The sequence below is a fragment of the Paramisgurnus dabryanus genome, chromosome 9, assembly GCF_030506205.2.
Source record: "Paramisgurnus dabryanus chromosome 9, PD_genome_1.1, whole genome shotgun sequence".
NCBI classification, from domain to species: domain Eukaryota; kingdom Metazoa; phylum Chordata; class Actinopteri; order Cypriniformes; family Cobitidae; genus Paramisgurnus; species Paramisgurnus dabryanus.
The window spans coordinates 38,086,850-38,102,345 of record NC_133345.1 but is presented as its reverse complement, the minus strand read 5'-3'; the positions used below and the strand labels follow the sequence as shown (position 1 = coordinate 38,102,345).

The following is a 15,496-nucleotide window of genomic DNA, read 5'->3' as shown; positions in this document are numbered from 1 at the left end:
GATTGGAGACAAAATGCAATGCTTGCTGGTTTGTACATCATCCATATGGTTATTATAAATATTGGTTAGAATAATCACAATAGGCAGTTGACCAAGTCATGCAGCCATCATTTCTGTACAGATTTTTGTTTTTTTTATTACCCTGTTTGTAACAGGTTCATAGCTTTTCCCACAGGTCTGTTTGCGGGATCATTGGTCAGGGGGTCTCTTTATCTGCATGTAACCACATGCGCGTGTGTAATTGTTTGTGCTGCTGGTGTTTCCTGTCTGTGTGTGTGTGTTTCCAGGCAGCGTGGCTCCCCTCTGCGTGAGTGTGTTTGTGTCTGCAGGTTCATTATTAAATCACTGGAAACACAGCCAATGGCAGTGAAAAAATACTGCAGCAACCTACGAGCGCCCTCTGCTGGGGAACAAAAACACTGGACTTTGCGCCCCACACTCACATGGGCAAAGGACATAAACACCAGCATGTTTTACTTACCTAAGGGGATATATTGATTAAATTAGGTATTCCTGCCTTCATGTAAATGTCACATGCCCTTTCCTTCATTCTTCCATCTGTATTCTTCTGTCCAGTGCGAATGCTGCTGGGAGTCAAAATGACCTGGAAAAAGATACAGAACGTGAAGTCGGTCCATCGCTGCGGAGAGACAGAGAAAGAGAGAAAGATAAAGAGAGGGATAAAGAAAGGCCTCGTAGGAAGGACACGCATGATCATGGCGAGTTTATCTGTCTGTTCTGTATCAATAAGCAATAGAAGAGGTGGAGGTGTTTACTCATATATACTGTACCAGTTCATATCAGCTGATGTTTGATATGTGTCCGGTGTAGGAGGCAGGCTGAACGGTCACTCACGGCCGGAGCGCAGGCCAGACGCCGCTGGTTACGACAGCTCCTCAACACTGATGAGCAGTGAGCTGGACACAACCAGTTTCTTTGACTCTGAGGAGGATGACTCTGTTAGCAGGTAAGTTTCAGATCATGCTGCATTTTAATCTCTGTGGTTGTATAGTTTTTTATTTTCTTGCTGTTTTGAAATGAATAGATCAGGATTGCCTGCTGTGACAAATGGACCATATTATGGTAAACAGGACATTCCTTGCTTGTGAAACAAAATTTGATGTATAATAGAGACGCAACATTCTCAATAAAAATAATTAATTTGAAAATGTGGATCATTCAATTGTTATACATAAAATGTAAAAACGTGTTAGGTTATAATGGCTCACATTTACATATCAGTGCTTTTGGTTGGGAACCAAGAGCCAGTTGTTATTCAGAATCAGCAAACATTTTACAACCAGATTATTTTTATTATTTTTTGAATCCTGTAATGGTTTGAACATAAAAGTCTCTTTAGGGAAATCGCATCACTAGGCTAGGTTGCCATTTTTGCAACGCCTCCAGGGAGTTATTTTAGTCATGCAAGACTAAAGTCCTATCTACTTGAAACACAGGTCCCGTACACACTGCATATTAATTCGGTTGTCACTTCACCTTTTAATTCTTAATCCTGTTCTGTACACACACAGTTCAGTAATTTATGGGACTCACAACTGCATTCTACAACCGAATTAACTTCCGCAAAATGCAGGTAGTGACAACCGCATTTACAGAAACTCTGCACAGTGTGTACATAACCGAACTGAACAACTAGTAGTTAATCAAGTGTTTAAACGTTCATCATAAACAGGACAGGTCTCTCTTCTGAAAAAATTAGTTCCTAGAAGGGGAAAAAGTCTTCTGTATGCACGGTTCAGAAAATGACACGGCACGAGCGTTTGCTGACTAGTGTTGCCAGATCTTGCACTAAAAAAAACAGCCAACAAGAAAAATCCCGTACTAAACCGAAATAAATCTAAATGCTTTACCTCAAAGATCAAAATATTGGGACCGGCACCTTCACACTTTATTAACACCAAAAACTTGATCGCTTCATGAGCCAAAAGCCATAAATGGTTAAGCGCCAAAATGTTGTTCACATACAAAAAAACCCCGGAATGGACGTCTAGAGTGTGCACTTTAAACCACTGGTTTTTATAAAGATGCTGGTCATTCAGCCATCAAAACACAGAAAATACATAATTTTATAAATTTCCACAGGACAAAGAAGCTCATAATTTGAGATGAGAATAATGTACATAATATCTGTTTTGGATATTAGCCTGTTGGCTTATCAGTAATTTCTCATGTTGTGTTAAGCATGTTTTCTTTTTTTCAAAATAGGGGTCTCCAACCTTTTTTGTGAGCAAGGGCTACCACAACGGAAAAAACTATTTGGAGGGCTACTTTTTTGATATAGTCTACCCCAAACTTTTTTGTTTTATCATTGTTTAAAATGTTAACATACAATATGAAAATGAACCATTATTAAAATCGAGGCAAATAGTAATATGTAATATGAAGTGTTTGGTTCTAAAACGCAATAAATCCATTTTGACTAATTTTGGTAAAAATGTGTTTTCTATACCAAGAAAGTGACAAAATGAAAACCACTATATTCTGTTACAAACTTTTACATAGCATCTTTATGTTATAATAACATTACAAATCTAAATACATAATTTGATTTTGAAAGATGTATTATAATACGGTAGCCTGACGTTGTCATACTCAATTCTAGTCAGAATTTGAGTCTGATACCGCTCCATTGGGCTATGATTATGAGGCGTGTCTCAACCGAAAAATGCCTCTGCACTCAATTAAATAGACCTATGACCAATCAGAGCAAGGGGGTGTGAGGCGTCTTTTGCAGCCTGACCGAACTGCTAGTTATTTCGCTACAATGACACTAACATTGTGATTATACTAAGTCTGAGTTAGCGAACGTACATCAACACCTACTATGTTTACAACATTTCATTTATATCACAACATTAAGTATTTACTAAGTCATACAGTAAGACTATCTCTTACCATTTGTACATTAAGTGAACTTCATCCACAACGATACCCATTACGTTTGCTTGAAAAATATCGGAGCCTGACATGTCCCTCCATTTATTCAGCAGTCACATTCCGGAAAGAAGCTGGCAACGACCGCTAATTATATCCATCTCGTCGTGCACGCCGAGTTGCATCGCCTTGATACCCATTTCAGTTGCTTCTTTAACTTGGTCCTCCATAAGTGCCACCAACTTTTGCCGAATCCTGTAGGAAGGACGGCAAAAACATCTTTCCGATCAACAAATGCCTTGATCGCGTTTCTCTGTTCCTCTTTTAAAATCAATGCTTTGTTGATATCTTTTAGAACAGACTCAATGTCAGAATCCACACATCTGAATTCTCCAGCGGCAGCCATTTAGTTGTAAATAGATTCAACACACGCGCTCTTTGGTGATGTGGTTGGTTACATTACTGTTGATCATCTGTCCATCATCGTATAAAGCCCACCCTGACAATTTGATTGGTCGACCAGCTTTGGGTCTCGCATAGTAGCTCCTCAACGGAGAAACCCCAGACCGATCTTCCCGTCCTCAAAATGTTGTGGGCGGGGCTAAGATCGGATGGCACCCAGGCTAATAAAACAGATTATAAATGCAATCAATCCATGACAATTTTTTTTCAAAATGCTATAAATCTATTGAATCAGTATATAAATGTGCATTCACCTTTGCCATGTTATATTCATTTAGGCTATGTCCACACGAAGCCGGTGCATTCCCTATCTGTAGTCCGCCGTTATTGTTGTTTCTGTTATGTGTGACGCTTCCAACACGTGATGTGATGACGTTTTCGCTTCACAAAATATACGGATTGGCTGTACAGACGAAACCGCAAGGGTGTCGGTTTCAGATTTATCCACTTTAGGACCCGGTTTCAAAAAATAGCGGATTCAGTCTCCCAAAACGCCGGATCCGTGTGGATGAAACGCCAATACGAAAACAAATTTATAAGTATACAGTGATACGCGTCTCTGTGTGGACAGCCCCTTAGTTGACTAGTGGTATACAAAGATAAAAAACTAACCATTAAAGGCATTAATAAAAATTTACTTTTTAATACTGACCAGATACAATACTGATTTTGGTGGTAACGAATATTTATTAAAAATGCAGTTTTTCACGTTTTGGAACCAAACTCTTTATTTATTTTCTCTGTTATGTTTTTTCAAGACATGAACATTGACTTAATAACGTGTGATTGACTTGATAACAAGCTATTTACATGATAGTTCATTGTGCAAGTGTTATTAGAGATAAAACCCCATATGAACCCCCAAAGTTGTGTAAAAATGTTAATTAGTTAGAAATTAATCCTGCTTCTTTTCAGAGAAAAGTTTTTAACATATTCATGCCTTGTGTTTATTGTAATCTAGACGAATTGGAGATATGTACTATATAAGTGTTTTAAAGAAGAGTAAGCATGTCTACAACATTAGAAATTAAGCTAATCACTAAACAAGCTAATAACAAAACAGATATTATGTACACATTGCACTGATCTTATTTAATTTCAACAATCCATGATTTCTGAGGTTCTTTGTCCTATGGAAATTTGGTAAATTATGTATTTTCTGTGTTTTGATGGCCAGCATCCTGATACAAAACCATAGGTTTAAAGCACCACTCTAGACGTCCATCTCTCACAGCCTCGGTTTGGAATCCACACGGGGGCGGACTGAATAAGGCGTATAGGAGTGCTCAATCTAATTGTGTCCAGTATCTTTGAATCATTCAGTTTTTACTCTTATATATTATTATTCAGTAACTTTGTCTGCACTGATGATCGAGTAAATTTTTTTTCTTTTGCAAAGAGGTTAACCAATCAAATCAGAAGTTATTTACTTAAAGAAATCTTAAAGATACAGGAGCAAAAACATCTTAGGGTCAAAAAGAAAGCGAGAAGATTCTTTGAACTACCAAGGAAAATGTGTAAAAGTGTCAGAAATTTTCATGCTACACTAAAATATAATATATGACCTCTCATATCCACAAACCTCCACGACATAAAGCACACCCAAATCACATGCTCTGGAAAGCCAACACAAAGCATGCATTTCCATTATATGATTGCCCTACGCCAGTACTAAAGAGGACTGGCCCATTACCGTCACATGACTCTCAGATCCAATCAGAGCAGAAAAGACTGTAATGTGCACTGTATGTGGTGTTTTAAGTACATAAATCTGTGATGTCACTATAGGTTTAGCGGCTCTACGGAGCAGAGCACATCATCACGTCTGATAAGACGCCATCGACGCCGTAGACGGAAACCCAAAGCACCCAAGATGGATAGGGTGAGATTACTACGCTTAATGCACATGTGCCTGTAGTCAGTGCTGAACTGTTGTGTATTTAAATATGTCTTCATTTCTTTCAGTCCTCGTCCTTCAGCAGTATAACTGACTCCACCATGTCTCTGAACATCATAACTGTCACATTAAACATGGGTGAGTATTTCTTTAATTGGAGCAAATTAAACTTGTGTTTCTGTATGAAATTGACTGTATTTTCTCTTGATATAGAGAAGTATAATTTCCTTGGCATTAGTATAGTGGGTCAGAGTAATGAGAGGGGTGATGGAGGCATCTACATCGGCTCCATCATGAAGGGTGGCGCGGTAGCCTCAGATGGGCGCATTGAACCTGGTGACATGCTTTTGCAGGTTTGTTTACATTATAACATACCGAAATATCCTGGTCTTCAACTGTTGTTTTTCTTGACTAAGAGCTGCTCTGGTGTTGTAGGTGAACGATATCAATTTCGAGAATATGAGTAATGACGATGCAGTAAGGGTGTTGAGAGAAATAGTCCATAAACCCGGGTAAGAGGATGTGACAGTGATGTCTGATTTAAATGCGAGCTTTTTTGTTGAGTTTTTGTGTCGCCACTGACTTGTATGCTTATGTTTACAGCCCCATCACGCTGACTGTTGCAAAATGTTGGGATCCGAACCCTCGTAGCTGTTTCACCCTACCACGAAGTAAGTGCACACTGGCATACATCCCAAAATGAAAGTTGCATCCAATTGCACTTCCATAATGTCTGTGAAATAGTAATTTAATCCTAAAAAAATGAATAGTAGACATTCCACACCTTATTTTTGTTCAGGTGAGCCGATCCGTCCCATAGACCCTGCTGCCTGGGTGTCTCACACAGCTGCAATGACAGGAACGTACCCAGTGTACGGTATGAGCCCTTCCATGAGCACAATCACCTCCACCAGCTCCTCCATCACAAGCTCCATTCCAGAGACTGAGCGTAAGTGTTTTACACGCCCACCCTTCCCATAATCCACCTCCGCTGTGCCCGCTGTCTTCCTGTTGCTGAGGAGGACCTCATCTGCCAGTCCATTGCTTATTGTGTTTTTAATCGTAGCCATTAACAACCCATATTAGTAAGTATGACATTCACTGAATTTTCAGTACAGGAAACATCCCAGATGGGTTGGTAATGGCTATAACATCTTATTGTTCTCATAGATCTCAAGCTAGTATGTGGATTGCTGTGCACCTTCTCACCGTTCATGACTTTTGCAGGGTTTGAGGAATTCCACCTGTCCATTCATAGTGACATGGCAGCCATAGCCAAAGCCATGGCGTCACCGGAGTCGGGATTGGAGGTACGAGACAGAATGTGGCTGAAGATCACCATCCCCAATGCTTTCATAGGTAAAACTGCACCCTCACTCCCAAAACAGCATGAACGTACAGTGCCGCTGCTAGACATTTTGGTTATTTTTAGTGCCTCCTTAGCACTTGGTGCCCTACGCACAGCACGTGATGTGCGTGGTGGGAGCGGCGGCACTGTGAACTAGAGATCAGAGGTGTAAAGTACTTGAGTAAATGTACTTCGTTACTGTACTTAAGTATTTTTTGGGCTACTTTGTACTTGTACTGAGTATCAAAAATATAGGCAACTTTTACTCTCTACTCAATTACATTTTTGATCGGGTATTTGTACTCTTTACTCCACTACATTTAAAATGACACTTAACGTTACTCGCTACATTGTTTATTCGTCAAATAAAAACGAGACGAAAGTGTCAGAGGGTGATGATGGATAGAATCTGTGGTCGCGAGGTTACACGCACACACATTTGGCGCTGCGCAGAGCAATCGTATGAAATCAAAGTACTGCGAGAGCGAATCAAATGCATATGGAGAAGTCTGGTCTCGCGGTACTTTGATGTCAAACGCTGAATGGCTTGCGTTGAGCCACCGTAGCGGGACATCTGCGTGCTGCGTATGTCATAAACTGTAGAGAAAAGTTCGCGTCTGGTCTGAGAGAAGAGATAAAGAGCAAACATATGGATGCATATCACATTTGCTTCAATCAAGGGACCCTTTGTTAAACATGTGATGCTACAATCAAAGCAAAAGTGATGCGCGATTGCAGGAGAGTCATCCCGCAACTCAAAGGCAAGCACAAATGTTTATATACTCTGATGCTACTTTATCAGCTAACATGAGCTGGTAAGTTTCATAACTTGATATAACTTACTATATAAGCCAAAATAAACCAGCGAGGTCCTGTACTGATTGCCCGAGTAACTTAAGTACATTATAAGATTGATAATAAGTTAATTTCACTGTCCTCACATTTAATCAAGTATGCTGTAATGTATTTACTGTAAAGAGGGATGCATGACTGAAGAAATGTAGTGCACTTGTGAGAGAGTCGTGTTACGTACTACATGTGTTTACAATTAATCTTTCAAATGAACAACTTCACGTTTTTAATATGCATTATCATATTTCTGTTAGTGTAATTTTAGTTTACTGGAATTTTTTAAATATTAAAATTATATCTTTTTTAGGATAGGCCTATATAAGAATATTTGGTAACACTTTACAGTAAGGTTCATTAGTTAACAGTAGTTAATGTATTAACCAACTTCAACAAACCATGAGCAATACATTTGTTACATTATTTATTCATCTTTGTTAATGTTAGTTAATAAAAATGTAAGCTTTAATTGTTTGTTCATGTTAGTTCAGAGTGCATTAACTAATGTTAACAAGATTTTAATAAAGTATTAGTAATTGTTGAAATTAACATTAACAATAGCCTCTTTCACACAGTAATTCTGGTAAATTACCATGAATTTACCAGAATGAATTTACCAGTAAATACAAAAATGTGCTGTTCACACATGCAGTGACGTTCCGTCTTTTTACCAGTAAGACATCATTCACACATCAGTATCAAAATACCGGTAAACTCGGAGAGAAAGCGGAAGTTACCTGTGGCGCGCGGCCGGCGAGCTCCGTCCGTGTCGTATTTGTAAACGGCGGATTATGACTTAATATCCACGGTCCGTATTTTGTTGTTTTCACATCTGTGGCAAGCGGTCGCGAAGTTGCTCGTGACCAAACAACATTGCGTTAGGCGGCGTCAAACGGAACCTGCGCGTTTGCACATTAGGCTTCACAGATGGTGTGCTAAGGACGTCGGCAATTTGGCAATTAGATGGTAAGCGGTTTTAAACAACTTTGGTGAAGAAATGTGGATGTTAACTTCAGGTGTGCTCGACTTTTAAGCAACATGTGTGTGGAAACGTCTGTAAACAGTCTGGGGGAAACCGCGTCACCTGTATAAAAAACTTTCTGATTGGCCCGCCCGATCTGTCAGCGCGGTCTGACGTCATCTAAATGCCGGTAATCCTATATTTTTCGTTCACACACAGCGCTTACCGGCAAATTACCGTTAATCTTACAACCTGTCTTACTGGTAAATTGGGAGCACTGATTTACCGGAAAGGTTCTGTTCACACATGACATGTTAACTGCAATTTACCAGTAAATTACCAGTAAAGACTGTATGTGTGAAAGGGACTACTGATGAATAAATGCTGTATAAGTGCAGTTCATTATTAGTTCATGTTAAAGGGGCTGTCCGTAAGTTGAGAAATTTCTAACCGTTACTGACACCAGTGGCCGTTATAGAAACTGCAGCCAGTCTCATGCTCGTACTCGGTGGGCACACTCGTACGAGCATGACCACAACAACCAGAGTTGCCATAGCAACCACAGACAGCTCATTGAGATTCACCAGCATGTTTACAAATGTAAGAAAAATTACAGTACTGTAAGGTTATTGTTTGACAGACCATATTTTAGCAGTGCTAAAATTTTGTTGCAGTGCTACTTTATTTTCAACAGAAGTCTACTTCTAAAAGTTTTGTAACACGACACTGTAAAACACACTCCCGACACTCACAATCTTAATGCACTCGTGCTCTGAATAAAGATAATTCATATAAGAAAGTAACTTTTGAAACGGTACTGTGCTACATGCTATCGTTAGCATTACACCACAAAATAAATGCTACCGTTAGCATTACACCACAAAAACAATAACATAATATATTACAGATACCCTGTAACTATGTCTTACCTTTGCAGTAAAAAGGAAACCTGCTCAAGGTCTGTTTTCATACCCAGCGCTGACCGGAGCTCCCTCAAGCATCATATGTCAATCCGATGTTTACTCTTGTCTTTTCTCCGACGCCGGTCACGCACTATTTTGGCCACACTAGATAAGGTTTTTTTTAAAACTTACGAGGAGTTTCCATAAGTGTCTGGATTGTGCTGGAAGTTGCTTGCTTCTTTCCGTCTACAGAGTCCATTTGAAACATGCTAGTGATTGCCGCTGTTTACTAATGACTGCCGTACGCGTCTATATGGAACGCCCAGGAAGACGAGCACGCGCATGACGTCACATTTTGAATTTCGCGCCAATTCGGACCCGACTCCTTCAAACAGAAAAGAGCCTACAGGCTGATAGAGACAACCGTGGAGGACACTCAAGGTGTCATTCTTTCTATTACATTATGGTTGCCTTATAAATATACAAATGAAAACTCTATCTTAAAGATTTTTTTAAGTAATAACTTACATTCAGCCCCTTTAACTAATGTAGCTAACTAATGTTAACTAATGAACCTTATTGTAAAGTGTTACCATATATTTATATCACAAAGTTAGGCTGTATATTTTTCAGCATGGCACATTCAAGTACACAATGACACTAGACTAAAATTAAATGGGTTTAAATTAAATTTAATGTAGATTTCTAGACTAAAATCTCATGGCATTTAGTTGAATAAAATTAGACAAAAAACTAAATCAATTCAGATGACAAAAATATGACTAAAACTAAATAAAATTTTAGTCAAAAGAAGACTATGACTATGTTTAATCTGTGTTTGTTCTGCCAGGTCAAAATTTTGAGGTGTTTGATTTCTTTTCTATATTAGGAAATAAAACCTCATAAATAAACTTTCTTAGTTTTCACTGCCCAGACCTACAATGTCTCTTTGTGTTGAATACTAGTGCATCTTTGAGCCAACATTCAGTACGAGTAAAAATACTTGAGTACTTTTAAATTGGGTTACTTTAATACTTTTACTCAAGTCGTATTTAAATTGGTGACTTGTAACTTGTAGTGGAGTAATTTTTACAGTAAGGAATTTGTACTTTTACTCAAGTATGGCTTTAAGCTACTCTTTACACCTCTGCTAGAGATCGACCGATATATCTGTTTTGCGATATTTGAGCATTTTCCGATTATCGGATATCGGTTTTGTAATAGCGGATTGACCGATAAACAAGAGAATTGAGAATTGGGCGCAAGACGCATCTGAGGAGAGGAGCTCACAGCAGCAGCAGCGTGCACAGCAAATATGACGGCGGAGTGACGCGACTTCATTAAAAGGAACTTAAGTATACTTACTTTGCATATGAGGCATTTATAGCACATCTTATTTGTGCATTAATGTATGTTATGTTAAATAAGTTGATTTATTAAAAGCAATGTATGCAGCTTGTCCAAGAATAGAGACGAACTCACAGAGTCACGCTGGCTGATCCATAAAATCCGGTCCCAATAACGACGTAGCTTTGCATGAATAAAACAGCCATGAATTAATGCTTTGTGGAATTAAAAACACTAAATTAAATTCGTTTTCTGTTATTTATGCTTATCATTGGCATCGTAAAATTACGTTCATATTGCTGTTCACTTACTGGGGTTGAAGGCTGAAGCAGAGCCACCACTTTTAACAAGATTTACCCTAAGTTATATTAACATTTCCCAGATAGACATTATTTTGCTAAAATATCTAAATAAATGTCTGTGGATATTAATTAATTATTTATTACCTCCGCAAGCGGTCACAGTTTGATACAGTTAATGCGTGAGTAAATGCATAGATAAACAGCGCTGTAAACAGCCATTTCATAAGCTATAACAACAAAATATTCATTATTCTGACATCAAATAACATTACCAGTTAAGAAATTCAATGATATATAAGCCGTTTTGTTTGTTACTTTCCTGAATGTATTCCAGTCAGTGATGTGTAAAATCTCTTTGCTAACTACTTGTTGGACTGCTGAAGGCTACAGGTTGCTGGTCAAAACAACGATATTATATCCCAAAAAAGGCACTTAATCTACCTGTTTTACTCTATAAACTATGTATAACAAGCAGCCAACTCTGCTATACTTTTCTCTCTCTCCCGCTCCGTTACCTGGCAACCTTAGCGCAAACTTTGGATCAGTCCATTTCTGATGAAATGATAGGGGTGTTTGGAATGGTCCATGTATTGGGAATATAGTTTCTACATTATTCATTAAATTAATATTATTCTTCACTCTTTCAGACCCCTCTATTTATGACTTTGTATGCAAGGAGGGAGTGATTATGATGATTATTATTATTATAAGGGTTTGTTCAGTTCAGTGTTTTGTAGTAATTATGTCAAAAACAGAAGTATAACAGTAAATAAAAATCGGTTCAGCATATCGGTTATCTGGCACATAAGCATCCAAATATTTGTTATTGGCATCGGTTTAAAAAAATGAGTATCGGTCGATCTCTACTGTGAACGTTACGTAATCCTACCTCAAATTTCAGAAATCATGACTGCTATGTGGTTGAAGATAGTTGTTTTGTCCTCCTCAGGTTCAGATGTGGTAGATTGGCTGTATCATCGCGTGGAGGGCTTCACTGACCGGCGGGAAGCACGCAAATACGCCAGCAACCTGCTGAAAGCGGGTTACATCCGCCATACCGTTAACAAAATCACCTTCTCTGAACAGTGCTATTACATCTTTGGTGATCTCTGTGGCAGTACGTTTTAAACTTTTAATATCTCCCCACTTTTCTTATTGAATCATTCAGTGTAAAATTAATTTTCCTCCCGTGTGTTCCTCTGTCTTAGACATGGCCAGTCTCGCCTTGCATGACCATGACGGTTCTAGTGGGGCGTCTGACCAGGACACGCTTGCTCCGTTGCCCCACCCTGGGGTAGCCCCCTGGCCTTTGTCTTTTCCTTATCAGTACCCCATCCCTCATCCGTACAATCCCAACCCTGTACACGATCCCAACTCCAGCTTTATCGCAGGGGCAGCCAGTGCTGGCAGTCCACACAGTGAAGGTGAGAGTGCTTTAGTCTTCGGCCCGATTAACATGACCCTCAGGGGTTCCTGGTATTTCCGAATAGAAAGTATTCCAATGATCATGAAAATCGTGGAAAATATGTTGAATCTTCAAAAGTCGAGTTAACATTTTAGCAGTACAATTGCTTATAGTTATGCGTAACTCTACTAGACTTCAAGGGCTAAAATTATTCAATGAGATTCTAACTTTATTTTTATATTTTTTTTTAGGGCTGTGAAAAGGTTAATTGTGATTAATCGCATACAAAATATTTTTTTTTATATACATAAATGCAGACACGTTAATGTTTGTATTTAAGAAACATTTACACGTATATTTTGATATATTTTATATTATAAATATAAATAAAGAATATACCTAAATAAAAATAAAACATAATATATAAACACAGACACACACATGTATATTATGCAAATACAAACTTTTATGTTGTATGTGATTAATCGCGAAATTTTTTTTGACAGCCATAATTTTTTTATTTAATGTTTTTGGAGCTTTTGTGCCGTTATTTGGACCGTTGGGTGGAGATAGGGGAGCGGGATCGGCAAAGGACCTCAGAAACGGGAATCGAACTTGTGTCGCAATGAGCACACTGGTGCTATATGTCGGGACACTAACCCCCGGGCTTTTTGACTATTTTATAAATTTATATCCAGTAATTACAAATGACTTATTAACTCTTTCCCCGCCATTGACGAGATATCTCGTCAATTAAGAGAAAACGCTTCCCCGCCAATGACGGGATTTTCCGTCTTTCCGCAATACCGCTATTATCCACCAGGTGGCGCCCTTCCGCAACTTTTTAAAACCGGAAGTATTGCCCTATGGCAAGCTGCTGCATGTTCGTGTCTGTTTTAAAGATCGCTCTGAATGGGATCTCTATGAAAAGTCCGTCACAAAAATGGAATTATTTTTGCTTTTTGCTCAAAATATGGTGTTTTTGCAAAAACCTACCCATATTCAAAAGCTGATTGCAAAAGAACCACTAAAGGTAGGATGAAACGGTTTTTTTTGTTTGAAAGCAGAGGGTCTGTTCTTTCATTTGGTATATTGTATGTTTATATATTTAAAGAAGAACATTTTCTGGAAGGCATTAAACTTTGGTGAAAATCATGAAAAACGCTGCCGCTGGCTGGCAACTTTTTTTAAAAACGCTGGCGGTGAAAGAGTTAATAAGAGAACACAAGTATATTACAAAAAAACTATTTCACTTTGCCTTTTTTTCGGTTTTACTTACAGGCAGTCATAGCAGTGGTTCGAATCGCAGCGGAAGCAAAAATGACACAAACGCAGCGGCTGGAGGGCAGGAGTCCGGAGCCAGATCTGGCAGTGGAAGCGAGTCTGAAAAAAGAGACAAGGCTCCGAGCGAGCACTCCGCAGTGGCCGCTAGCGAACACAGCGTACGTAGCACACACACCATCCGGAGCGTTCACAGTGCCCACTCTCACGCCCAGAGCCTGGTGTGTGGGCCGCCCGGCCTCCCACCCCAGCCACAGACACCCGTAACGGCGGCACCAGGCTCACCTCCTGGACGAGACTTGTCCTCAGTGCCGCCTGAACTCACAGCCTCACGCCAGTCTTTCCGCATGGCCATGGGAAACCCCAGTGAGTTCTTCGTTGATGTCATGTGATCTCAACCCGTGCCCGACTCGCACACTGTGAAATAAAGAACAAAAGATCAGTGGAAGATAAGAGTACTTTAATGAAGATGGTAATGAGCGTCCATCCTGTTTTTCCTTCTGTGTCCTGTGGCTTGTAGTTTCTTCAGTGAAGAAGACTGGAACAGATGGAAGGCCTATACAGTATATCCCATGATGCTCTCTGAGACATGGGATGCAGTAAGAGTGAAAGCTTGCTGGGTTTTGTGTACTTTTTATGCATTTTTACATTTTGTCAACCTCAAGCTAAACCCCATTTAGTTCAAAGATGAGAGAATAACCAATAGAGGGAGTGAAGGCATGAGATTTGGGATGAAGGTGTGATTTTTGTATCTTCTCCACATGACTCATCTTTTGCTTTTTAAAGGATGTACGTAAATAATTTTTAATGATTAAAAAAAGACAAGCTATCAATAGATAGAAATGTACAATTATTTTATATTTATGTCTGATGTTTTATTATTTCTTCTAACAGTCATGGGAAGTGAGTGAGAGATGAAGAGTCGGCCTTGCTCTTTGAAACAAAATGAATTATTCAATATGATACAGGATGTTCAAATTAAAGACAACACGAAGTGATTCAACTCATTTTACTTTAGTTATGTTACGCATTACCATGTAAAACTGAACTGTACAAATAAAAAAAATGTTCTTGGATATGAAAAGTGGACGTTAGATGCCAAAATGGAGCCAGCCCTAAATATGGGTTTGCCCGATCACCACTCACATTCTGAAAACCAGAAACCACCCACGTTTAAATAGTTCAGCAAGTTTAACCCCAAATTCAGCACTGGCATTAAATTATTTCATTAACTAAATGCAAGATTGTAGAAATAACGTATTTTTGCATATACAGTATGTTGTATGATGTCTTTCATTGTGAGATGTCTAGTCCTGTCCTGTTATAATACTGCATTACCCCTGCTGTAGTTCAGTAAGAGTATAGGGGTTTGAAATGGATCTGGAATTTTTTATATTTATGATCCAGCACGCACACGCCTGAATGAATACGATGCACTATAATGTAATTTACTCTCTCACTCCTCCCTGAACAACACAGTACTTATTATGTTAATATTTTGTCATTAACTATCAGCACTCTGTATTCTTTGCAGTCGGTTTATTTCTATGTAAACCTTCCTTATTATCTCAGATACATTTATTACATTTTTAATTACTGGAAACAGATTAACAGTGTTAAATGGTTCAATTTAATACTCAGTGTACACTGTTTTATGATGAAACAAATTGTTTTATTTATAAATATAGTTTATTGCCTAAAAATGAGTCTGTCAGTCTTTCTGGTATTTGGATTCTTAACACAAGGTGCTTGGTTAGTAGTTATAATAATGTATAAATAATAATGTCAGCTATTTACGAAACATTCCAGATTTTTGCCTCAAGGTGCCTTCCTTAATTGCTTAAACA

General features: G+C 38.7%; 1 protein-coding gene across 3 annotated transcripts in view; it reads left to right on the top strand.

Moving 5' to 3' along the window:
* The window catches only part of dvl3b (dishevelled segment polarity protein 3b), a 44,602-nt gene extending 29,247 nt beyond the window's left edge, over nt 1–15,355 (top strand). Inside the window, exons 4-15 of one of the 3 annotated variants that reach the window (XM_073815828.1) lie at nt 577–719; nt 832–967; nt 5,146–5,239; nt 5,323–5,392; nt 5,468–5,607; nt 5,690–5,766; nt 5,858–5,925; nt 6,054–6,131; nt 6,482–6,613; nt 11,913–12,080; nt 12,172–12,387; nt 13,650–15,355. In XM_073815828.1, the coding sequence (XP_073671929.1) occupies nt 577–719; nt 832–967; nt 5,146–5,239; nt 5,323–5,392; nt 5,468–5,607; nt 5,690–5,766; nt 5,858–5,925; nt 6,054–6,131; nt 6,482–6,613; nt 11,913–12,080; nt 12,172–12,387; nt 13,650–14,041 (1,714 nt within the window). In that variant the 3' untranslated portion in view covers nt 14,042–15,355. Of the gene's footprint in view, nt 1–576; nt 720–831; nt 968–5,145; nt 5,240–5,322; nt 5,608–5,689; nt 5,767–5,857; nt 5,926–6,053; nt 6,204–6,481; nt 6,614–11,912; nt 12,081–12,171; nt 12,388–13,649 lie in introns of all 3 variants that reach the window. The other 2 variants (XM_065282841.2, XM_073815827.1) reach the window with 2 other exon arrangements.
* The last annotated feature ends 141 nt before the right edge of the window (nt 15,356–15,496 follow it).